The 26,555-nt window shown below is 41.4% G+C and overlaps 1 protein-coding gene across 1 annotated transcript in view; it reads left to right on the forward strand.

Moving 5' to 3' along the window:
* LOC105007898 (uncharacterized protein PB18E9.04c-like) overlaps nt 1-26,555 on the forward strand; it is a gene marked incomplete at its 3' end in the record, with an annotated part of 83,816 nt that overhangs the window by 53,339 nt on the left and 3,922 nt on the right. Inside the window, exon 6 of the mRNA XM_034287848.1 lies at nt 19,665-19,721. Coding sequence (XP_034143739.1) covers nt 19,665-19,721 — 57 coding nt within the window. The remainder of the gene's footprint in view (nt 1-19,664; nt 19,722-26,555) is intronic.

Consider the following 26,555-nt stretch of genomic DNA (forward strand, 5'->3'; position numbering starts at 1 on the left):
GCACACAGTTGACACATACATGTTTTTGGCATGCAAAATTATACAGGCTATATCACGTCATGTATCAATCAGCTTATTTATTGGTAGAAAATTATGTAAACAGAGAAAGCTTGTTCCCAGACCCATCTGACCAATTGAGTTGTCTGCATTATGGATTTACAATACCTAGGTTAGTAAAAATTCTATCTTGGAGGGCAAAGCCAGGCTTTGTAAATTTGGGCCTGGATAGAGGAACAGTCATGTACCTTTTTTACCACACAGTAACAAACACAATGTTTGGCCCCGTCTCATCCAAACTGAATAGTCTACCTAGACAAATAGGGATCAACAGCTTTACAACAGACCTTGTAACTCGTGCCTCCTACTTCACCTCATCAACAGTATATCAAATGACATGGAGAATCTGTAACAAAGCATGTTGAGTACTTTATTACACATGTTTGGTTATATGTGACTAACTTGGCCTTTCAGAATCAGGACATGAGTGAAGATGAAGAGGCATCGTTGGTAACATGAGGTGAATTATACAAACAGAGTGGTTTCTGACAGATTGGAATGGACGCTGGGATGGGTGGAGACTCCACCTCTGGAGCCGTAAGGGATGCGGGACAAGTGGGGCTCTGCCCCCAGAGCAAGACATGGTGCCGGGACAGGTGGGGCTCTGCCCCCAGAGCAGGTCATGGTGCTGGGACAGGTGGGGCTCTGCCCCCAGAGCAGGTCATGGTGCCAGGACAGGTGGGTTTCTGCCCCCAGAGCAGGTCATGGTGCCGGGACAGGTGGGGCTCTGCCCCCAGAGCAGGTCATGGTGCCGGGACAGGTGGAGTCTCCGCCCCAGGAGCAGGATGAGGCAAAGGGATGGAGGGTGGAAGCTCCACCCCCGAATCAGTACAGAGTGTCGAAGCAGGAGGCCGCTCCACCCTCGAATCCATACAGGGAGCCGGAGTGAGAGGAATCCTTTATGTGAAGTAGTGTACTGGCCAGTACAAATTGAAAATTACATCTTAAATAGTTATTTATAATTGAAATAAACAATGTAAGTTACTTATCTCTCACTCATTGATACTTTGGACTTGTGTCTGAGGTGTTGCCTGGGATCCTACAGAAACTGAAATGAAAAGAAAGGTAATAGATACTAACCTTTGGAATCCCCACGGTATATTTGCTTGGTCTTGTGAAGGTGTGAAAGTCATCTTTCGAAGTTGTGAAAAGCGTTTTTCATTTCAGGGTGAGGTTGACACTGTTAATGTTGAAATATAGCCCATGTTCCCTTTCTCTGTCTTTTTCATCAGAAAAAACAGAAGTGGGCTGAGGTCAAGGGCATCCACTGAAGCAACAGTTACAGACATAGACAGACCTATTTGTTTATTTTCAAAAAGAGGAAATGATAGTACATCAGAAAGAATCTTTAGTGTGTGAAGACATACTTGCAGACTGATTCCTTATGTCCCTTATATTCATTACAATGTTACTAACCTGTATTACAATCTGCAGAATGTCCTCTTGGGTAAGACGCTGCCAAGTGATTTTTCTCCAACAGACAACCAGCATCACCATTTGGACAACAAAGCCTATTTGTCCTATGATGAGCTCTCCTATAGGGTCTAATGAGGAGATGTGGATGTGAGGAGAAAGCAATTTAAATTAAATCTCTGTTACCTATTCGGGCCAGCTTCACTGACACATTGATAACTGACACCAAGTCATTACAGGATGGATTCTGGTCTGTTAAAAAGTTTTAAATAACTGAACTGTTGGTCTGTTAAAACCGAGATTTATTATGGAAATTGTGTGTACCCTTCCAGGAATCCTCCCACCTAATTTATTTTCCTGTAATTCCACAAAAATCTGTTAATAAAATGATATTAAAATACAATACTACTGCATGTTTATTTTGCCATTTCACATATGCTTCTGTATTTTTGTCTACACATGATTCTGTCTACAGAGACTAAAATTTTAAAAAATAAATAATATTATCAAATATAGTTTTACAATTAATAAAAGTAAGCATGTTTTCCTCCAGAATCTGAAACATGCACATATTTTCAATGTAAATGAAATGTGTACCGTACATCAGGGATCGCCAAGCCTGTTCCTGGAGAGGTTCTGTCTCTAACACCAGTTGTGATTAACCTGATTTAGCCTGTTCAACATCACAAACAACAGTTGTGCTGGATAAATGTAGGAAAGGATGGTAACACTACGGATAGCCGCCGAAAAGAGGGCGTGCACATCAGTCTGCTGTATCTGCTTGTGTAGCAATTTTTTCCAGCAGAGATGCTTTTGTACCCCTCTTATTCTTGTACTGATTATTTGATTTATTTTAATATTGTAAAATCTTAGTGTACAGAATTTTGGTCAACATTGGTAGTTGACTTTGACTATTGCTTGTGTAAAGGACCTTTGTGTACAGTAAACACATCTCGCCAACCATAATATTTTCCCGTACTAATGGGCATTTTCCACTGCATGGTACCGGCTCAACTCGTCTATAGCCTCGACTTTAATGCTTCATGGGGGACAGTTCTTTACTGTGTTTATACACTGTCGTGTCCGAAGATGGCGCTATAGCGAATTGCACATGTGTAAGGCAAGACCACATGTCTATGGGCAAGACAGTAGCCATTTGGATCCCGCGCTGTTGTACTGTGAAAACTAGAACGAACATTCATTTTAGCGACTTGGTCCTCTCGTCAACTCTTGTTCAATGTGTATAAGATATAAGTTATATGCTCTGAATTGGACAATACAACATGTGGATTATCACATTGTTTTACTACAATTTGATGAACTCCCGAAACAAACAAGGAACAAGGATTTCTTGGACATCAGACCGAGAATTATTGAACGCCGAGTCACCTACATCTATGGTGAGTTCTGTTCAATTAGAAATAACTAGCGTTAAGAGTTAAGAGTAAGAACGTACTGACTGTTTTGTATTAAACAATGACTGTTTGCAATATTCTATTAACATTCGAAATCTTTAGTCAAAGTTCTAAACCATTGGCGGGAAAACAAGTTAAAGAAACTGAGCTTGAAAAAAACTGCGTTGGCCTGATATGAAATATCTACAGTCATAGACATAATAAAGAGTAGACGCCGCATCGACCGCTACTGCCTACTGGCGCTGACGATCCGTGGGGCCGCCATCTTGGACCGGTCCGCCGCTCCACTCAGTGTAATCTGTTTTGGCAGGTGAAATGAGCTGTCAGCACATTTAATTAATCATACCTCAGTGAATACCTTACTGATTTTCATAAGTTTTTTTTTTTGCTGCAAAGGTCATACATGTAGCTATGATACAGGACACATGGTTCGGTATATTTTAATATTCATAATGGGCTTAACAGTAATAGAATATTCTGATATGATATAAAGCAGAGGTCTCAAACCGGTTCCACGGAGGGCCGAGTGTCTGCAGGTTTTCGCTCTCACCTTGCACTTAATTGACTAATTAGGTCACTAATTGGTTAGTTTCTAACTCCACCTGGTTGTTTAAGTCTGAACTGGGAACAAATTTAAAGGAAAACCCCAAAACCTGCAGACACATGGCCCTCCGTGGAACCAGTTGGGCTCACCATGGGCAACTCCAGAGTGGTGAAGAGTCCATCCTCTCTCAAGGAGTGTGGTTCCAGAGCCCAAGCCGTGCGTAGAGGTGATCCCGACTACTTCTAGTCGGAACCTCTCAACCTCACGCACAATCTCAGGCTCCTTCCCTGCCAGCGAGGTGACGTTCCACGTCCCTAGAGCTAGTTTCCGTGTCCAGGGATCGGGTTGTCTAGGCCCCCACCTTCGACTGCCGCCCGATCCTCTCTGCACCGGCCCCTTATGGTCCCTCCTGTGGGTGGTGAGCCCACGGGAGGGCGGCCCCATGTCGCTCGTTCGGGCTGGGCCCGGCCGGGCCCCATGGGGAAAGGCCCGGCCACCAGGCGCTCGCGAACGAGCCCCAACCCCGGGCCTGGCTCCAGGGTGGGGCCCCGGCTGCGCCATACTGGGCGACGTCACGGAACTCAAATAATTTTTCATCATTAAGGGGTGTTTTGAACCACTCTTAGTCTGACCCGTCGCCTAGGACCTGTTTGCCTTGGGAGACCCTACCAGGGGCATATAGCCCCAGACAACATAGCTCCTAGGGTCACTCGGGTACTCAAACCCCTCCACCACGTTAAGGTGGCAGTTCAAGGAGGGGAAGAAACTCCTCGGTGGCAAGGCACCGGGGGTGGATGAGATCCGCCCTGAGTACCTCAAGTCTCTGGATGTTGTGGGGCTGTCTTGGTTGACACGCCTGTGCAACATCGCGTGGCAGTCGGGGAAAGTGCCTCTGGGATGGCAGACCGGGGTGGTGGTCCCTCTTTTTAAGAAGGGGGACCGGAGGGTGTGTTCCAACTATAGGGGATCACACTTCTCAGCCTCCCCGGGAAAGTCTATGCCAGGGTTCTGGAGAGGAGAATACGGCCGATAGTAGAACCTCGGATTCAGGAGGAACAGTGTGGTTTTCGTCCAGGCCGTGGAACACTGGACCAGCTCTATACCCTCTACAGGGTGATGGAGGGTTCATGGGAGTTTGCCCAACCAATCCACATGTGTTTTGTGGATTTGGAGAAGGCATTCGACTGTGTCCCTCGCGGCATCCTGTGGAGGGTGCTTCGGGAATATGGGGTCCTGGGTCCCTTGCTAAGGGCTGTCAGGTCCCTGTACGACCGAAGCAGGAGCTTGGTCCGCATTGCCGGCAGTAAGTCAGACTTGTTTCCTGTGCATGTTGGACTCCGGCAGGGCTGCCCTTTGTCACCGGTTCTGTTCGTAATTTTTATGGACAGAATTTCTAGGCGCAGCCAGGGGCCGGAGGGTGTCAGGTTTGGGGACCACACGATTTCGTCTCTGTTCTTTGCGGATGATGTTGTCGTGTTGGCCCCTTCAAGCCAGGACCTTCAGCATGCACTTGGACGGTTTGCAGCCGAGTGTGAAGCGGTGGGGATGAAAATCAGTACCTCCAAATCCGAGGCCATGGTGCTCAGTCGGAAAAGGGTGGCTTGCCCACTTCAGGTTGGTGGAGAGTACCTGCCTCAAGTGGAGGAGTTTAAGTATCTAGGGGTCCTGTTCACGAGTGAGGGAAGGATGGAACGGGAGATTGACAGACGGATCGGTGCAGCTTCTGCAGTAATGCGGTCGATGTATCGGTCTGTCGTGGTGAAGAAAGAGCTGAGCCGCAAGGCGAAGCTCTCGATTTACCAGTCAATCTACGTTCCTACTCTCACCTATGGTCATGAGCTTTGGGTCATGACCGAAAGGACAAGATCCCGGATACAGGCGGCCGAAATGAGCTTTCTCCGAAGGGTGGCTGGGCGATCCCTTAGAGATAGGGTGAGAAGCTCGGTCACCCGGGAGGAGCTCAGAGTAGAGCCGCTGCTCCTCCACATCGAGAGGGGTCTGCTGAGGTGGCTTGGGCATCTGTTTCGGATGCCTCCGGAACGCCTTCCTGGGAAGGTGTTCCGGTCCCGTCCCACCGGGAGGAGACCCCGGGGAAGACCTAGGACACGCTGGAGGGACTATGTCTCCCGGCTGGCCTGGGAACGCCTCGGTGTCCCCCCGGAAGAGCTGGAGGAAGTGTCTGGGGAGAGGGAAGTCTGGGCATCCCTGCTTAGACTGCTGCCCCCGCGACCCGGCCCCGGATAAGCGGAAGAATGTGATGATGAAATGTTGTATTTATTTTGTATGCTTGCTGGATAATGCATGTTTTTTTGTATGCATCTTGCACAATTTCGTCGGGCCGCAGGTGAGCCGCTGATCAGGGTATTGTTGGAAGGCATTGTCATGAAAGCGGTCCACCGGCGGCCCGCTAGCCGGACGCTTTGCAGAAACGCTCGGCGGCCGCAGTAGCAAAACGCTAGTGGGCCACCGGTTTGGTCACTGGCGTGTTGCTTGCTGGAAAAAAACTGTAACTCCCCTTACGTTACCAACTAAAATATTGTAATCAGATTACCGACACTTTTGAAAAAAGATGATTACATTTGGATTACTGCGATTGAAAAGAATAGTCGCGCGAAATAATTATGACACCTTGCATGTTTGATTTTTCATATAATGTTTTAAAAACATTGTTATTTGAACCAAAAGAACAATTGTGCGCCCATTATTGGGTGTGATAATTAGTGATTAGTGACAGATGAAGCGCTACTTTTATTGGTAAAAGCAGTGTATCTACGATAATGTAAGCCTACCCATATAAAATGTGATTTAGTTATCCACTCGACGCATCTTTCAATGATTGGCATACAATGATTGGCGATAGGCCTACCTGGTGTTATATATTTTTCCACTTTCAAGGTCTATTTGTGAAACGCATGGCGCTACCTTCAAGATAAGACATTATAAGTAATTTATCATGACATTTGAGGAGATAATGTGTTTGGAAGCACTTTTCCAAAGGATGAAGTTATGCATTTGAAGCAGCCACCTCAACTCTGTCCATACAGGTCATGTGATCCTGCTTTTGCTTTGCATCTCAGAGAATTGTGGTTGTCATTGGCTGCTGACCGCATTGAATTTAAGCTAAGCTATAATCACAGTTTATTTATTTCATTTGCGTTTTTAAAAACCATCGCTGGTGGCCATAATAATCACAGGTTACATTCACGCTGGTAAAATGTATTTGTGTGCGGGTGTTCACGATTGCAAACGTGCATTCGCGTTTCTCTGGCTTTTGCAACGTTTGTGTTTGTGGAGCAAAACATCAGACTATTGCAGATTTAGTGTAAGCACGTGTATGCAAATTCCGTTTTTGGCCAGCTATGTAAATTCTAACATTGATTGATCCCACAAAATGTGTTCAGTTGGTTATAGGCTATTCCTATTTGTTTTCTAATGCCTCTTAATGTTAAAGTAATTCAAAGTAATCGGATGACCTTACTGAGTTTTAGTAATCGAAAACGTTACAGATTACAAATGTGGACTGGTAACTTGTAAACACAATGGAGTACATTTAAAAAGTAACTACAACAGGATTGTAACACTCCAGAAACAGGTTTGGGCAGGTCTTATATAAAGTGTCAATAATACAGAAACAACTGTGTTTAACCATGGGTTTCATTAAATTAGTTGTCAATAGAAAAGAAAACATATTCACGATCCTCATGGTATAGTGGAAATGTATGTGCTGTATGTAAAGAATTTTGCACACAGACACTATGGCCAGTTTAGTCTAGTGGCTAGTGTCTAATGTTCCTATTGTGTGGAGAAACCATCCAAATACGGTTGGTAAAACAGACATTCTGGGTCAATTCTGCTGCAGTGTAGATCTACTTCATATAGTCTAACAAACACATTCCACAAAGGGCAAAGTATCGGCTGTTTTTTTGTCTTCCTTTTAATTGGTCCAGTTAAGACCTTGACAACCAGTTTAGGGCAGGTCCTTACTAATTAGTGTCCTTCATTTTCAACCAGTCACAAAATAGGACTGATAACCTGCAGGCACTTGGCCCTCCATGAAATTAGTTTTACATCAGTGTTGTAGGTAATTCAGGTGTTTATCTTGCTTCCAACACTGGGCTTCAAGTGTTTCCAGGTAAATGGAATCGGTCTCTCACATAAACTTCAGGTACTCACAAATACACTCAGTGTCTTAGTATAGTATGAGATACACCTATCTGATTAGTACCGGATCAAACCACACATTTTCTCTAGAGAACCCTGAGTTTTAGTTTTTGGTTGTTCTGGTAATTTGTAGACACTGTCATAAGCTAGAAGTGAAGGTTTCACACTTAGTGTGAGAAAAAATTCTACAATCTAAAAATGTGACCACATTGAGGAAGTGTTGGTGGAGTGGTGAGCAGAGATGAAACTGAGATGAGAAACTCATAGTGAACCCAGACTTTGACAGAGGAGAGAAAGAGATGACAATGACTTTGGGACTGCTACTCATCCTTGTGTTCCTACTAACAGGTAAGACAGAAAAGATCAGTGAGAGAAATAGTCAATGTGTTATAATACACATTACACTTTGTGGTGAAAGGGGCTCTTTGGGTTATTTCACCAATAGATGTTTCCATAGAGATTCAAATGTGGTCTGTGTTTTTATTAGGGTTTACCCTGCCTTAGCGTTTTGATACTCGTGTAAATCTTGTCAGTACAAGGTGTCTTTAATCAACATATTTGCATCAGTTCACCAAAAAATATTGACTCAATGAGGGATATTGACAAAATGCTAAAAGGTATGATGCATCACCACTCTCAGTCTATACCAAGAATATCATTAGAAAAATAAAACCTCTTTCATAAAGATACGTTTATACAATTAAAATGTTATATCTTTTTGCTATTGAAGGATATTATTATATTCTTTGGAAAAGTACACAGAGATTCTTAAACCCAGTCTTTGGAACGTCTCCAGTTCATGGAGGAATGCCTGGCAGTTTGTGGCATATCCCTCATGAAGAAGTCAAACTGACAGGTGTGATGGCAATTTTAAAGTTCAATCTATTTATGAAAATGCTAGGTATGACAGGGGAAAAATCATTTGCACAATAAACAGTTTTATTCCTGCAAGGAGAGTACACAGGTTACCAAGTAACGGTGAATAATCTCTAAAGCATTTAGAAGTACATTCAATACTTATAGAGGAATGGGTGGGGATTAGAATCTGCATGGTCATGCCACAAAAACAACACGTTCCCCATCCATCCTACCCTCTGTCGTATATCTTCCTCTATACGGTCCTAAAACCCCTTGGTCTGCATCTACCCCCATCCTACTGAAGATTTACGTTAACCTCCACACCTCATACTTCCTTTCTCACAACACAACCAACATTCCTTTTCTTATCTAAACATGGGGACTCAATACTTTAATCAATAAGAATACATCAGTGACATTCCAGTGAACAGTATGAGGGAGTGTGAGAGCGATAACACCAAATTTAAAACACCTGCTCCCCATACACACCTGAGACCTTGTAACACTAACGGGTCACATGACACCGGGGAGGGAAAATGGCTAATTGGGCCCAATTTGGACATTTTCACTTAGTGGTGTACTCACTTTTGTTGCCAGCGGTTTAGACATTAATGGCTGTGTGTTGAGTTATTTTTTAGGGGATAGCAATTTTTCACTGTTATACAAGCTGTACACTCACTACTTTACATTGTAGCAAAGTGTCATTTCTTCAGTGTTGTCACATGAAAAGATATAATCAAATATTTACAAAACAACTCACCTGTTTATTCTCAATTTTTTAAGTAAGTCACACAAAATGACAAATGTAGCACAAAATGACAATTTTTTGCGCCCCAGTTGACTATTTGCAACAAAACATTAGATTTTCTGGTGGCAACGCATTAATAGTTTAGCTTTTTCAAGAGTGTTGCATCAATCTAAAAGGCATTTTGCAATATATTACTCAGTTAAATCTCTTTTTTGGCCCATTTTACCTGAGGTCATGAGGCTGCCTATTAATTATGCACACCTTGATATAAGATGTAATTCACTTTCATGACACCTTCCCTCATTACACAAATATGCATAACCTGAAAATGATTCAATCCAATGAGCATTCAAGTTTGTATGGTTTATATGGTTGTGGAATATGGAATATGGCAGTTCCACTGCTACATTAGCCTGGTCTCAGGGAGAAAATGTAAATGTTGCTGATTCAAGACACTGCCTGATAAAGGGCTTCTGTACGCCTATGTATATACTCTATTTTAAGCTGCAATAATCATTTACAACATTAACAGTGTCTACACTGTATTTGTGATGTATTTGATGTTATTCTAATAGACACAAAGTTAGAAGTTTCTTTGGAAAAATAATGACAATTTCTGAACGACCCCAAACTGTTGATCGGTAGTGTATTTTACGTACTGTGATTCCCGTTTATTCCTGTGGCTTATACACAGATTATGAAAACAAATAATAATTAATGAGTTTACATTTTTTAAAACCGTTTCCACCTGTGAACTTTTTCACGACATAGAGGTCTCAAAAACTCATGTAGCAAAAATGACACAATTGTTATTACAGGGTTGTCAAAAACATCTTATTCTTCACCAGATTAATTTTGGCAGCACCCCATGACAGATGTTTAATATTAATGTACAAGGTATGTACAAGTCATAATTCTCTGGGTAAATACAGTTTAAATACAGGTGTGTTTAAAACTCAGGTTTGTATACACACAAAGCTATAAAATAAATGGTGTGGTTTATTCCTGTTTATTTAAGATTAGTGACTTTTTTTCTCTCAAAACCTTGTTGACATCACCTTGTTGCATGATGTTAGTAGGACTAGGTATAATTCTTCATTTTCACATGAAGATACAACCAAAGATTTTAGATTGAATATATACAATGAGTCTTCTCTAATAGAAATCCCCAATCAGAATTAATGTACTTGTTTTTAGCACAAATCATGGGCCGAAAAACAGTCATGCCACACTGAACTGCCCATCAGCAGATCTTAAGTTAGTTTCCCACTTTCATGTGATTGTAGTCGTTATTGTTTAAATACTTCACACTTCAACTGTGAGAGGCAGAATCTAAAACAACAATCCAGAAAATCACATTATATGATTAATTTAAATTTTATTGCATGACATAAGTATTTGATCACCTACCAACCAGTAAGAATTCCACCTCTCACAAACCAGTTTTTCTTTTAGAAGCCCTCCTGTTCTCCACTCATTACCTGTATTAACTGCACCTGTTTGAACTCGTTACCTGTATAAAAGACAACGGTCCACACACTCAATCAAACAGACTCCAACCTCTCCACAATGGCCAAGACCAGAGAGCTGTGTAAGGACATCAGGGTTAAAAATGTCGACCTGCACAAGGCTGGGATGGGCTACAGGACAATAGGCAAGCAGCTTGGTGAGAAGGCAACAACTGTTTGCGCAATTATTTGATAATGGAAGAAGTTCAAGATACTGGTCAATCTCCCTCGGTCTGGGGCTCCATGCAAGATCCCACCTCGTGGGGCATCAATGATCATGAGGAAGGTGAGGGATAAGCCCAGAACTACACGGCAGGACCTGGTCAATGACCTGAAGAGAGCTGGGACCTCAGTCTCAAAGAAAACCATTAGTAACACACTACGCCGTCATGGATTAAAATCCTGCAGCGCACGCAAGGTCCCCCTGCTCAAGCCAGCGCATGTCCAGGCCCATCTGAAGTTTGCCAATGACCATCTGGATGATCCAGAGTAGGAATGGGAGAAGGTCATGTGGTCTGATAAGACAAAAATAGAGCTTTTTGGTCTAAATTCCACTCGCCGTGTTTGGAGATAGAAGAAGGATGAGAACAACCCAAAGAACACCATCCCAACCATGAAGCTTGGAGGTGGAAACGTCATTCTTTGGGGATGCTTTTCTGCAAAGGGGACAGGACTACTGCACCATATTGAGGGAAGGATGGATGGGGCCATGTATCGCGAGATCTTGGTCAACAACCTCCTTCCCTCAGTAAGAGCATTGAAGATGGGTCGTGGCAGGGTCTTCCAGCATGACAACAACCCGAAACACACAGCCTAACTAAACCAACTAAGGAGTGGCTCCGTAAAAGAAGCATCTCAAGGTACTGGAGTGGCCTAGCCAGTCTCCAGACCTGAACCCAATAGAAAATCTTTGGAGGGAGCTGAAAGTCTGTATTGCCCAGCGACAGCCCCGAAAACTGAAGGATCTGGAGAAGGTCTGTATGGATGAGAGGGCAGAAATCCCTGCTGCAGTGTATGCAAATCTGGTCAAGAACTAAAGGAAACGTATGATCTCTGTAATTGCAAACAAAGGTTTCTATACCAAATATTAAGTTCTACTTTTCTGATGTATCAAATACTTATGTCATGTGTGACGACTACAAAAAATGTCATATGTGTTTTAAGAATATTCACAATTATTGTCTTTTATTTGAGCACAAGTTGTAGTATATTTTTATTTTAAATAGAAAGAAATAAGTATCCCAAGGGTTTTATTTTTATGTGATTTTTCTGCTTCTAAGTTAATTGTGTAGTGATTGCTCCGAGCCAGCAGGGGCAGGGTCGGGTGACGGGTTTACTGTAGCTGCGTGAGTTGTGAGTTTCTCATTACTGCAGAGAGCTCGAACCTGATTCACTGCCTCCTCGTTTCTCTCCTGGTTTACAGGTGGGTAAATGTACAAAAACACCTCAGAGGTAGAATGTAGCCATGCTTAAATGTATGTGGGATATGAGTGGATTGTTTTAGTGAAATAATTCTCGTTTATAACGAGTTTGAAACGAGACAGCAAAGTCCGGCTGAGTACGGTCGACCGACAACGCGCACATTACTTTAGAGAGCAAGTCAGCAAAACAAACACACTTTCCCATGCGCACATGCACCTGAAGATATCTTTTTGAGCTTGCAATGTTAACAGATATGGTTAACTCACTGTATGCCCCACCATCGGTTGGAAATGTTTTTTTGCTCAATAAGTTTAGACAAACATTTTTACAGTTAAAAATGATGTTTAAAGTTACACTTTAAGCACTTTATTAGTTTTGAGCATTATTTTGCAGTACTGTATTGACATGATACTGATAAAATACTGTGAATGGAAGATTCTAAGTATCTTTAAAAATAGATGGTGAATATTACCATTGTCTTTACATTTCATTTTGATAAATAGTGTAAAATACAAGCACTAAGAGAGGTGAACATGCATTTGGTGAGAAGAGGTTTATTTTATTGTGGATTTTGTACTGACATGGACACTGGAAATTCATTGTAATGTTAAAAAGACACTGAATATGCAATATGTGAAACATAGTGTTTGCTGAAGAAGATTCAGAAAATAAATTACTGCAGAGAGCTCGAACCTGATTCACTGCCTCCTCGTTTCTCTCCTGGTTTACAGGAATCAATCTGTTTTCCACGGTGCCGTTGCTACGGTACCCGTTACACATGCAATAAAATGCAAATCAATTACTTAAACATCATACAATGTGATTTTCTGGATTTTTGTTTTAGATTCCGTCACTCACAGTTGAAGAATACCTATGATAAAAATAACAGACTTCTACATGCTTTGTAAGTGGGAAAACCTGCAAAATCTGCAGTGTATCAAATACTTGTTCTCCCCACTGTAGGTTTTACCTGAAAGGGTGGGCAGGCCCCCCAACCTTATCCCAAGGAACTAAGGACACTGCTTATTCATTCCCTAAAGACAACATTTGTTCCTTATCCTTCCTGCCATAATATTTTACCCAAGTAGGGGCTAAGGGAAAATTGTAAAAGACCGTCAACCACATTTCTGAAGGACATACATCCTAATTGGTTTAGGCAATTTAACAAATGGTCAGAGTACCTAATGATCTTCTGATTTCATTCAGACATGTCACAAACAAAAACCAGAGTTACATACCAGGTATTAGAAAAGCAGAGAAATGTACATTTGTTCAAGAATTTCCATAACATGTGGTATGCTCCGGATCATAATCCGTTCCAAGCCCTCTACATACTTTTTCTTCTTATCTTTCTGCTACAGGTTGATCTTAGCATCATCTTTCCAAATAATGCTGTTACAGCACTGGGCTGGCTTTTTTTTAGATGTATTTGCTCTCGTGAAGTCTTCTCCTTATAATAGACTTGGATAATGACATGCCTACCTCCTGGAGACTGTTCTTCACTTGGCTGGATGTTGTGAAGTCGTTTTTCTTTACCATGGAAAGGATCCTAAAATCATTCACCACTCTTGTATTCATTGGGCATCCAGGTCTTTTTGTGTTGCAGAGCTCACCAGTGTGTTTTTTTTTTATCTCAGAGTGTACCAAACCGTTGATTTGGCCACTACTAATGTTCCTGCTATCTCTCAGATGAATTGTTTTGAGAGCTCCTTTGACCGCATGTTGTGGGATCACAGCAACAACATCCAAATGCGAATGCAACACCTGGAGTCAACTCCAGACATTTTACCTGCTTAATTGATGAAGAAATAACAAACGAATAGCCCACACCTGTCCAAGAAATAGCTTTTGAGTCAATTGTCCAATTACTTTTGGTCCCAAGAAAAATAGGGGGCTACAAATTAAAGAGCTGTAATTCCTAAACCCTTCCACCAATTTGGATGTGAAAACCCTCAAATTAAAGCAGAGATGTGATTATTTAACTGTAACTTGAATATATTTTGGTTAACTGCCCAAATAACAATTCTTGTTTCAGTGTCCAATTATTTAGGGATCTGACTGTATAAGGTTGGTGATACAAAGACATTTTGACCATCTGGCACTATAATACTGTGTGTAATTTTCTCTGCCATAAAGGCAAAATGTTTGTGAATCAGCAACCTTTTATTGAATGAATGAATATGTCTTCATAGTTCTGGTTCACCTGTTGTAGTAGGAGGGCCTTTCATTTAAATAAGCAACTGCAACGTTTGGAATGAGACAGGCGAGACGTTCAACTAATGTCAAGGTTAAGAAATGGTCCACTGTAGGGGTGTCTGAAATCGTATTATAAAATTCTTCCAGGCTTGAATATGGTAACTGTATTATAATATTCATGATTACAGGGAAGAACTTTATATGCATGTTTCCACCCCCCCGACCTGATGTTTTTACCTCTTTTGGGCCCAAATTTTGAAATCCTGTATCAAGCAAGAATGTAAAAACATTTCACTTTCAAAAATACAGCATTTGGTATCAGTTCTCAAACGCTTACAGAGTGTTGTTAACAGAAGAGGAGATGCAACACAGTAATTAACATTCACCTGTCCCAAACTTTTTGAAATGTATTGCTGGCATCAAATTCAAAATTTGGGTATAATTTTCCAAAAACGAAATAATTTTTCTGCCTCAACATTTGAAATGTTGTCTTTGCACTATTTTCAGTTAAATATAGGCATAAATGATTTGCACATGATTGCATTCTGTTTTTATCCAGCATCCTTACTTTTTGGCAACGGGGTATTGAGGCAAAATCAGTATGCCGTTAGTTTTTTTTATATATATATTTTTAAACATTTTTATATTAGAATAAGACTTTCAGCTGCTAGTGAGCAGTAGAATTTGGTATAAAATCTTAACAATTGAAGAAAGAAACACCACTTTGAGGAAGTGAAGCTAAACAGATGGTGTTTAGTGGTGAAACTCTGACAGAGAGAGAGAGGATCATGGCTGACATCTACCATTATATTTTATGTTGCCTTGTGACTATTTTATGCTTACTAATAAAATAGGTCATAAGGCAAAGACAAGAATGCTATCCAGATTAACAACACTTGTGGAAAAAATCAAGTAACTTTCTTTAAATATAACTGTATTGTGTTTTACCATTGAAACATATTCTGATTATTCTCTTGTCAGGTGTCAGTGGAGACACTCGTTCTCTGTTCACCAGAGTGGGAGATAATGTAAGTCTGTCATGTACCAATGTGGTTTATCAAGACTGCTCCTCAACTACATGGAACTATCACAGAACTGGATTACAGAGTGTGATTGAAGAGGTTGGACATGGGAAGATTCAAACTAACTCAAAGAGAGCAGACAGACTGAAAGTGGGGTCTGACTGTTCTCTACATGTTAGTGATGTCAGAGCTGAGGATGCTGGAATCTACACCTGTCAACAATTCCTTAAAGTGGGTGGACCACAATATGAAAGCCATGCTCCTGTTCATCTGTCTGTTCTAAACAGTGAGTATTACTGTTTAAATGGGAGCTTATATTTCACTGGGCACTGTGTAGTTTGTTTGAAGTCATTCAATGTGACCACTACATTAAATACAGTATACTGAATAAATTCCTCCATGTATGTTTTCTCTCTCAGACTCCTTGTCAACACCAGTAACAGATGTAAAGCCTGATAGACCAGTAACATTAAGGTGCTTTCTGTACACATCTGATGGACCTGGAATATGTTCCAGTGGTGTTACAGAACATGTTAGTCTCCTCTGGGTGGATCAGGCAGGAAATAACCTGACGAAAGACTCCAGACACCAGGTCATACAAACATCTAACTGTGACATCACTCTGACTGTGACACTCCAGAAGGAGGACAACAACAGGAAGTGGACATGTCAGCTGATTATTGATGGAAAGAAGAATATCTCATTGGATTTCAACGTCATGGTCCCAGGTAATCATTGTATGATTTCATGTTCAATCTGGTTATATACCTATCAGCTGAAACTATAGAAGAACCTTGGCCACGAACTGACAATACCAATTTTAATGTATGGCCTTATAAATGTAAGGTGACTTCAGTATTATACTTGATATAAGGGCTGTTCTGCTAAAGCAGTTTTCCATAAATGTTTGGTCAGAGTTTGTCTTTCTAATACCTAAAAATGTGTTGAAACTTTTGATCTACCAATGTCAAGACACTTGAATTCATGGTATTCATAAAGTTCTTATAGTATGTTACCTGTAAAGACAACTACATCATTTTTTTCTGCATATGTCTGTGACTGGTAATGTAAAAACCTGTATAAACCTTAGCATTAGGAAGTAAAATACCATCCCTATCGTAAAAGAGCACGAAACATATTTATAGAAAGTTTGTTTTGTTTAGTGGTCTTGAGAATGAAGTGGATTTCCTGTAGACGTCCCAGACTATATTAAAGAAAACTACAGGGTTAGGGTTATAGAGAATGAAGTGGATTTCCTGTAGATGTCACACACTATATTAAAGAAAACTCTACAGGCGTTACAGAGTGAGTCAGTGAATGTGGATCTATTTTCTACTGTTCTGTCTCCCTTTAGACTCCCAGTTTACATGCATGTTAGTTACACAGATACCATCTGTAATCACTTTAGTATGTGTGGCTAGTCACCCTGAAAGTTAACCTTGTTTGTAATGTATTTAAAATATATTGTTGTACTTCTTTTATATGCCATGTCTGCCCGCTGCAGGGGGAGGAGAGGCAGCAGAGGGCGTAGTCGTCACACATAGAAGGAAACAGATATTTGTTTTGAAACAATGAAACAGAATAAAAACAACAGGAAATTGAACACAGTATAAACTGTATGAAAGACAAAGAATCTATAGATGAAATGAATAAAAACAACAGGAATAGAAATATGCTACATACCATTTAAAAACAAACAGGGAATATTGTAGAGCTGCAACTTATAACTATTTTGATAATCGATTAATCTGATAGAAAGAAAATATCGGATCAGATCGGTCATCAATATTTGCTCCTTTTCTCACTCACGTCCATGTCACCCGCTCTCCCTGCCCTGTTGGCATCCTCATACCCAATCTCTCCCTCTTTCTTCACTCTGAACGCACCAGAGTGAACATGACAGAAAAATCAGTAAACAAGTTTCTTGCCATGATGTTCAGGAATGGATTACTAACCATTCCTGATCTGAATGGCAAAGATTATTATATAAATAAACATTGACTCACCTCTTGTGCTACTGGATAATTATCTGATTGGTACATGATGGGGGGCTGAGTGACTCAGATTGACTTATTTGAAAATCCCAAAAAATAACAGCAGCACAACTGAAAATTTTAACAGCCGGAACCCGCGCAAACACCATGTACAATGAGCCTATTTTGACTAGCATGTCGGGGGTTGACTGACGTCCTCACCAATAATTAAATATCTCCATCCATCCATCATCTTCCGCTTATCCGGGGCCGGGTCGCGGGGGCAGCAGTCTAAGCAGAGATGCCCAGACATCCCTCTCCCCAGACACTTCCTCCAGATCTTCCGGGGGGACACCGAGGCATTCCCAGGCCAGCCGGGAGACATAGTCCCTCCAGCGTGTCCTAGGTCTTCCCCGGGGTCTCCTCCCGTTGGGACGGGACCGGAACACCTTCCCAGGAAGGCGTTCCAAAGGCATCCGAAACAGATGCCCAAGCCACCTCAGCTGACCCCTCTCGATGTGGAGGAGCAGCGGCTCTACTCTGAGCTCCTCCCGGGTGACCGAGCTTCTCACCCTATCTCTAAGGGATCGCCCAGCCACCCTGCGGAGAAAGCTCATTTCGGCCGCCTGTATCCGGGATCTTGTCCTTTCGGTCATGACCCAAAGCTCATGACCATAGGTGAGAGTAGGAACGTAGATTGACCGGTAAATCGAGAGCTTCGCCTTGCGGCTCAGCTCTTTCTTCACCACGACAGACCAATACATCGACCGCCTTACTGCAGAAGCTGCACCGATCCGTCTGTCAATCTCCCGTTCCATCCTTCCCTCACTTGTGAACAAGACCCCTAGATACTTAAACTCCTCCACTTGAGGCAGGCACTCTCCACCAACCTGAAGTGGGCAAGCCACCCTTTTCCGACTGAGGACCAAATATCTAATATAACAAATACCAAAGCAGCACAAACGAATCACAAACAAACAAGACTATTTTGGTTGATTTTGGAGTATGTTGGGGGGCTGAGTCACCTCAGAATTTTGGGGGGCTGAGTGACCTTAGAATATCTATAAAATGATTGATGCACAAACGAAAATGTAAACAGAACAAAGCAGCATAAACGGAGCACAAACGATTGAGCCTATTTTGCCAAAGTTTTGTGTTGGGTGGGTGGCCAACCTCATGCAGGTTCCTAAAGCCCTACCTGTTACAAAACATAGATCTGGGGAATTGCTGGCCATGAACTGACATTACCAATTTTAATGTATGGCCTTAAAAATGTAAGGTGACTTCAGAATTATACTTGATATAAGGACTGTTCTGCTAAAGCAGTTTTCCATAAATGTTTGGTCAGAGTTTGTCTTTCTAATACCTTAAAAAATGTGTTGAAACTTTTGATCTACCAATGTCAAGACAATTGAATTTATGGTATTCAGAAAGGTCTTATAGTATGTTACCTGTAAAGACAACTACATACATTTTTTCTGCACATGTCTGTGACTGGTAATGTAAAAACCTGTATAAACCATAGCAGTAAGAATTAAAATACCATCCCTATCATAAAAAAGCACGAAACATATTTATAGAAAGTTTGTTTTGTTTAGTGGTCTTGAGAATGAAGTGGATTTCCTGTAGACGTCCCAGACTATATTAAAGAAAACTACAGGGTTAGGGTTATAGAGAATGAAGTGTATTTCCTGAAAATGTCACAGACTATATTAGAGTAAACTACAGGGTTAGGGTTATAGAGAATTAAGTGTATTTCCTGTAGATGTCACAGACTATATTAAAGAAAACTCTACAGGCGTTACAGAGTGAGTCAGTGGATGTGGATCTATTTTCTACTGTTCTGTCTCCCTTTAGACTCCCAGTTTACATGCATGTTAGTTACACAGATACCATCTGTAATCACTTTAGTATGTGTGGCTAGTCACCCTGAAAATTAACCTTGTTTGTTCTCAATTACTAAAAAGGAATAACAGCCTTGTCAACCACTTCCCCACCTTCTGAAAGTAATGTATTTAAAATATATTGTTGTACTTCTTTTATATGCCATGTGAGTCCATAGAAATTAATATTTAAGACAATGGCATTGATGATCACCTTCAGGCATAAAAAAAACATGCATCACTATTATATGTGCAAATATAATGTATTACTTATTTAATGTGCCATCTGAATACACATTACTACGGTACCCTGCATCAGTCTGGTCCAGAAAAAAGACTCAAACATATTTTGTCTGCTGCTCTTGAGGGTTAGGGTTGCAGATTGCAGTAGATCTTGTCTGTACTGTTCCTTCACCATTATTCATTATAAAAAGTGGTCTCCTTGTTGTTTCTCTACTATCCAGGACATACAGCCTCTACTGCAGGGACAACAATGCCAGTCACCTCCACATCTTCTATTGGTAATATATTTTATACTAAATAAACAAACACAGAACTTTTAGTTTCACATCAGATGTTTGTTCCTGTGAGTGCTTTTGTTGTCATTCAGAAAATAAAAAATACTAGTAATTGTAGATCTATATACACTACCATTCAAAAGTTAGGGGCCACTTAGAAATGTCCTTGTTTTCAAAAAAAGAAAAGCAAATTTATTCTTCATTACAATTACATCAAACGAAGCTTAACAATACTCTTGTGATCAGCAAGACAGCGACAAAGCTTAATTATGCTCTTTACCAAGAGAGACAATAACACACAAAGACATATATACTGCAGAGGGAACATATATACTGGGGGGAATGATGAGGATGAGAACCAGGTGCGCTAAGACGAGACTCAGGTGAAATGCATAATGAGATGGGCGGTGGTGTCAGAAGGCCGGTGACGTCGAACGCTGGAGTCTGTCTGCTGCAGGGGGAGGAGAGGCAGCAGAGGACGTAGTCGTCACACATAGAAGGAAACAGATATTTGTTTTGAAACAATGAAACAGAATAAAAACAACAGGAAATAGAACACAGTATAAACTGTATGAAAGACAAGAATCTATAGATGAAATGAATAAAAACAACAGGAATAGAAATATACTACACACCATTTAAAAACAAACAGGGAATATTGCAGAGCTGCAACTTATAACTATTTTGATAATCAATTAATCAATTAATCTGATAGAAAGAAAATATCGGATCAGATCAGTCATCAATATTTGCTCCTTTTCTCACTCACATCCATGTCACCCGCTCTCCCTGCCCTGTTGGCATCCTCATACCCTCTCTCTCCCTCTTTCTTCACTCTGAACGCACCAGAGTGAACATGACAGAAAAATCAGTAAACAAGTTTCTTGCCATGATGTTCAGGAATGGATTACTAACCATTCCTGATCTGAATGGCAAAGATTATTATATAAATAAACATTGACTCACCTCTTGTGCTACTACATAATTATCTGACTGGTACATGATGGGGGGCTGAGTGACTCAGATTGACTTATACTATTTTATTTGAAAACCAAAAAAATAACAGCAGCACAACTGAACATTTTAACAGCACAAACCAGCGCAAACACCATGTACAATGAGCCTATTCTGACTAAATGTGGAGCATGTCCGGGGGTTGACTGACGTCATCACCAATAATTAAATAACTAATATAACAAATACCAAAGCAGCACAAACGAATCACAAACAAACAAGACTCTTTTTTTGATTTTGGAGTATGTTGAGGGGCTGAGTGACTTTAGAATATCTATAAAATGATTGATGCACAAACGAAAACGTTAACAGCACAAAGCAGCACAAACGGAGCACAAACAATTGAGCCTATTTTGCCAAGTTTTGTGTTGGGTGGGTGGCCAACCTCATGCAGGTTCCTAAAGCCCTACCTGTTACAAAACATAGATCTGGGGAATTGCTAAAAAATTGCTTAAGATAGCTAGACAGTAGTTACACCTACTAAGCAAATTTGTTTTGGTGTAGTCAAATGAATCAGAGTCTGATTGACACTAGTTAAAACATGTAACACCTCAAACTAATTAATTAATGACAATTTAAAATGAGAGGGTATGTTCAAAATGAAATAAACCTAAGATGGAAATTAATCAAAATGAAATCTAGATGTCTGCACAATTTGGACAGAGATATAATGACATTTAAATAAGAAACAAGGCAAGCCTAGTTCAGCCAGCCCCCAATAGAAAGAATCTTGCTCTTGGGATTCAAACCCAGGGCGCCCAAATGAAAGGCTACATCATTAACCACTACAGCACAGAGCTGCATACTTGCCAGGTGTCAGTATAGCCTCTTGTGTCTATCCTGAACAAATCCTCTTTTGCCACTGGCCATTTCAACAGTTAATTGGCCTTTCGTGAATTACACTGATATATTAAACTGACTGACGTTTTTTTACTAAGTTTATCTCCACCACAAATAGTTTGCGACTGGATGTTTTAACAGCATATTAGCCAGTAAGAAGCTTTACCTGTATCTACTAACTTACTGGAATAGTCATAAGAACTGAGCAATTGATCGCGAGTCTGCCATAGCTATTTCATTTCATGGCATAAGAACGTATTTTCTTCTTTCATGGCAAAACAACATACTTTTTTCTATCATTCGTGAATGACATTGATACAATAACTATCAATAAAGGTGACGATAACTCACTTTTTAATCAAGTGAAAAGATGAGAAAATCGTGGAATCTACCGTAAATTATTAATAAATGTTGTTGATCTCAATAGATTCAATCTTACAGTAGGTCTTCCACATATGAGGCACTGTCTTTAACCACTTTGCCAAGGCATTAAGTTTCAGCAGTCGCTAGACTCCATTTAGTATTGTGTTAAACTAACTAACGTTACTTAATAAGTTTACATCCACCATAGCGTCTATGAACTGTGTGGCTTTTGCCACTGGCCGTTTTAACAGCTTATTAACCAGTAATAGGCTTACTAGTATCTACTAACGTCCAATGAAAAATCATAATAATTGAGCAAGAGCAACCTAGTGAGACTGAAGATGAACTTTTCCATGCAAGAAACAGTTGCAATATAACCGTATTCAGTTTCAGTTAAGGCTTACTATAACGTAACTACTGTATGTTAAGCTAGCAAATGTGTTTGTCTATCCTGACCCAAAACGCATGCACGGAAACGTACTTCGAAAACCCACCTGAAAAAGTCGCAATATAAACGTAAACTGTTTTATTTCAGGTTTACTATATTGTAGTTACTTGAGGTTTTAGCCAGCAAAGTTTTCGTCTTTACGGAGCAATTCATAATTCGCCTGTGAGGAGATATGAACTCGGGCCAGGGCGGTGGAGCTTCTGGGACAGGAGAGGGCGCTGTGGGTCGAGGTGGCAGTGGCCAGTTCTCGGCGGGCTCGGGCGGCAGCGGCAGGGTCAGGCAGCAGCGGTGGCCAGTCCTCGGCGGGCTCGGGCGGCAGCGGCGGGGTCAGGCAGCAGCGGTGGCCAGTCCTCAGCGGGCTCGGGCGACAGCGGCGACAACTGGGCAGCAGGAGGAGCTGGAGGATTCTGTGTAACCACACAGCCTCAATCCAGCTTGGCATAGAGGGGGAGTCACAAAGTTTTCCCTCTTAGAAGAGATAATGCCCTGTATAGAGAAGTTCAGTAAAACATTTTGTTTAGTATACATTCACTGGATTTGTCACAGACAACAACAAGTTCAGGAAAAAATACAACTGTGAACATTAAATGTTTTATAATTTACCATTGCCTGCTCAAATTCTACTGAAATCTTATTTACACATACCATTATGATGACACCAATGTGAACAAATATTTTTAAATAACACTTTTTACATCTTGTTGAATACATAGAAGAAAGATCTGTAATTTTCACAGGCTTTTCCAATTTGCATGAATTTCATCACAGCAACTCATAATGTGACTAGAGTGTGTATGACTGAATAGTGTGTAGGTGCCTGTATGCACTCCTGACAATGACAATGCGGAAGGTGTCCTGGGGGATCTCCTCCTAGACCTGAATCAGGGCATCAGTGAGCTTGTGGAATGTCTGTGGTGCTACTTGGCAGCGTCAGATGTACTGATACACAACGTACCAGAGGTTCACAATTGGATTCATGTCTGGGGCACGTGAGGGCCAGTCAATGCAATCAATGCCTTCTTCATCCAGGTCACGTACTCATGTGCCATCCTGGAGGAGCTGGACTGCCTGTGCAACCTGAATGGGCTGCAGGTACCGCCTCATACTAACATTAGTGACAGGGACACTGGCAGAACACAAAAACTAGAGAAGAATAAGTCAGGAAGGATAAGAAAGAGTAATTGTCTGTAGCCACCACCTGTAAAACCTTTCCCCTTTTTAGGGCTTATCTTGCTGTTACCTCTCCAGTGCACCTGTTGTTGCTTTCATTTGCACCAAAACTGGTGACATTGTTTCACAATCGCTTATGCTTCCTAACTGGACAGATTGAAATCCCTGAAGTTTAATTGACATATACTGTAATAATGAAATGTTCCCTGATATTTTTTGGGTAGTGTAGTTGAAACTTGGGGATACAAAAACAAATACAGTGAGGAGAACCAGTATTTGATACACTGCCGATTTAGCAGGTTTTCCCCCTTACAAAGCATGTAAAAGTCTGTAATTTTTATAATAGGTACACTTCAACTGTGAGTGACGGAATCTAAAATAAAAATCCAGAAAATCACATTGTATGATTTTTAAGTAATCAATTTGCATTTTATTGCATGACCTGTAGTTCTTGACCAGGTTTGCATTCACTGCAGCAGGGATTTTGGCCCACTCCTCCATACAGACCTTCTCCAGATCCTTCAGGTTTCGGGGCTGTCGCTGGGCAATACGGACTTTCAGCTCCCTCCAAAGATTTTCTATTGGCTTCAGGTCTGGAGACTGGCTAGGACCTTGAGATGCTTATTACGGAGCCACTCCTTATTTGCCCTTGCTGTGTGTTTCGGGTCGTTGTCATGCTGGAAGACCCAGCCACGACCCATATTCAATGCTCTTAATGAGGATCTCACGATACATGACCCCATCCATTCTCCCCTCAATACGGTGCAGTCGTCCTATCCACTTTGCAGAAAAGCATCCCCAAAGAATGATGTTTCCACCTCCATGCTTCACGGTTGGGATGGTGTTCTTCGGGTTGTACTCATCCTTCTTCTTCCTCAAATACAGCGAGTGGAGTTTAGACCAAAAAGCTCTATTTTTGTCTCATCAGACCACATGACCTTCTCCCATTCCTACTCTGGATCATCCAGATGGTCATTGGCAAACTTCAGACAGGCCTGGACATGCGCTGGCTTGAGCAGGGGGAACTTGCGTGCGCTGCAGGATTTTAATCCATGACGGTGTAATGTGTTACTAATGGTTTTCTTTGAGGTCCCAGCTCTCTTCAGGTCATTGACCAGGTCCTGCCGTGTAGTTCTGGGCTGATACCTCACCTTCCTCATGATCATTGATGCCCCACGAGGAGAGATCTTGCATGGAGCCCCAGACAGAGGGAGATTGACCGTCATCTTGAACTTCTTCCATTTTCTAATAATTGTGCCAACAGTTGTTGCCTTCTCACCAAACTGCTTGCCTTTTGTTTTGTAGCCCATCCCAGCCTTGTGCAGGTCTACACCTTACACAGCTCTCTGGTCTTGGCCATTGTGGAGAGGTTGGAGTCTGTTTGATGGTGTGGGCAGGTGTCTTTTATACAGGTAATGAGTTCAAACAGGTGCAGTTAATACAGGTAATGAGTGGAGAACAGGAAGGCTTCTTAAAGAAAAACTAACAGGTCTGTGAGAGCCAGAATTCTTACTGGTTGGTAGGTGATCAAATACATATGTCATTGTTACGCATGCCTCCCGCAGGAGAGGCGTGCGTAACAACCACTGACGAGCGGGCGTAGGGGCTCTCCAATCAGCCCAAAACCGACCAATCAGCTGCAACTGGCGATCAGGAAGCCAATTAGCCTGCAACCACCACATAGAACACCAAAGGACAAAAACACACACGAACACAGAGCAAAAGAAAGCTCTGGGGATGTAACAGTCATGCAATAAAAGGGAAATTAATTATTTAAAAATCATACACTGTGATTTTCTGGATTTTTGTTTTAGATTCCGTCTCTCACATCTGAGGTGTACCTATGATAATAATGACAGACCTCTACATGCTTTGTAAGTAGGAAAACCTGCAAAATCGGCAGTGTATCAAATACTTGTTCTCCCCACTGAATTATTGTGTCAAGGTATAGATCTGGGAAAGGTTATAAAAAGTTCCCAGGAACACAGTTGGCTCCATCCTTGTGAAACGGAAGATTTCATTTCAGGGTACTGTGTATGCATCAACCATGAGAAGAACACTGAATGAAAATGACATTCATTGGATGGTTGCTAGGAAAAAGCCTCTGCTGTCAAAAGAACCAAGCTGCCCATGTAAACTTTGTTAGAGACTTCCTGAAGAGTTCTAGAAGTCCATTCTATGGATGTATGATTTCAAAAGGTACCTTTTTGGTCAAAATGTAACCCGCTATGTTTGGCAAAAACACTAAAAACTCTGCTGACCATCAAAAGAACTCAATCCCAATTAATATGACAGCAACAGTCTGGTCACTTTTTGGTAAGCACAATCCATTTTGTGCACCAATGAATCCAATTGCCATTCTAACCAAGCTTAGATGGGCGATCCTGCCAGAAGGATCACCTGGCAGCAGAATTCCATCAATCTGGTCTTTTAGGGTAGACTGGCTAGACAAAAGCCACTCCTGATATGACTAAAATGCATATGATATGCCCCCTCAAGGACTGAGAGCATGAGGAAGAAGATTCTCTGGTTAGACAAATGTGGCCTGAATGCCAAACTGTACAACTGGCAAAAATAAGGTAGCACTCACCCCCTAGCTAATACATCTCTATTGTAAAGCATGGTGTTGTCAGTGTCATGTTATGGGAACGTATCTCAACAGCAGGGACTGGTAGACTGGTAGATTCAGGGAAGGATGAAGCGATCCAGATTGCATAGGACCTCCGACTGGTGTGAAGAATCATCTTTCAGGATAACAATGACCCAAAGCACAAGAGCAAGACAAAGCCCAGACATGACCTACCTTGAACATCTGTTGAGGGGACCTGCAGTTCACTGATGCTCCACCTCTTTACTGACAGAACTTGAGAAAATAGACATGGAAACACAGGAGAAACCACCAAAACCAAGTTGTGCAAATCTGGTAGAGGCAGACAAAGGTGCTTCTACAAAGTCCTGAATAGTGTCTGAATACAAATGTGCATGTGTGCCTTCTGTCTTCC

This window comes from Esox lucius, chromosome 18 (assembly GCF_011004845.1).
Source record: "Esox lucius isolate fEsoLuc1 chromosome 18, fEsoLuc1.pri, whole genome shotgun sequence".
In the NCBI taxonomy this organism is placed as follows: Eukaryota; Metazoa; Chordata; class Actinopteri; order Esociformes; family Esocidae; genus Esox; species Esox lucius.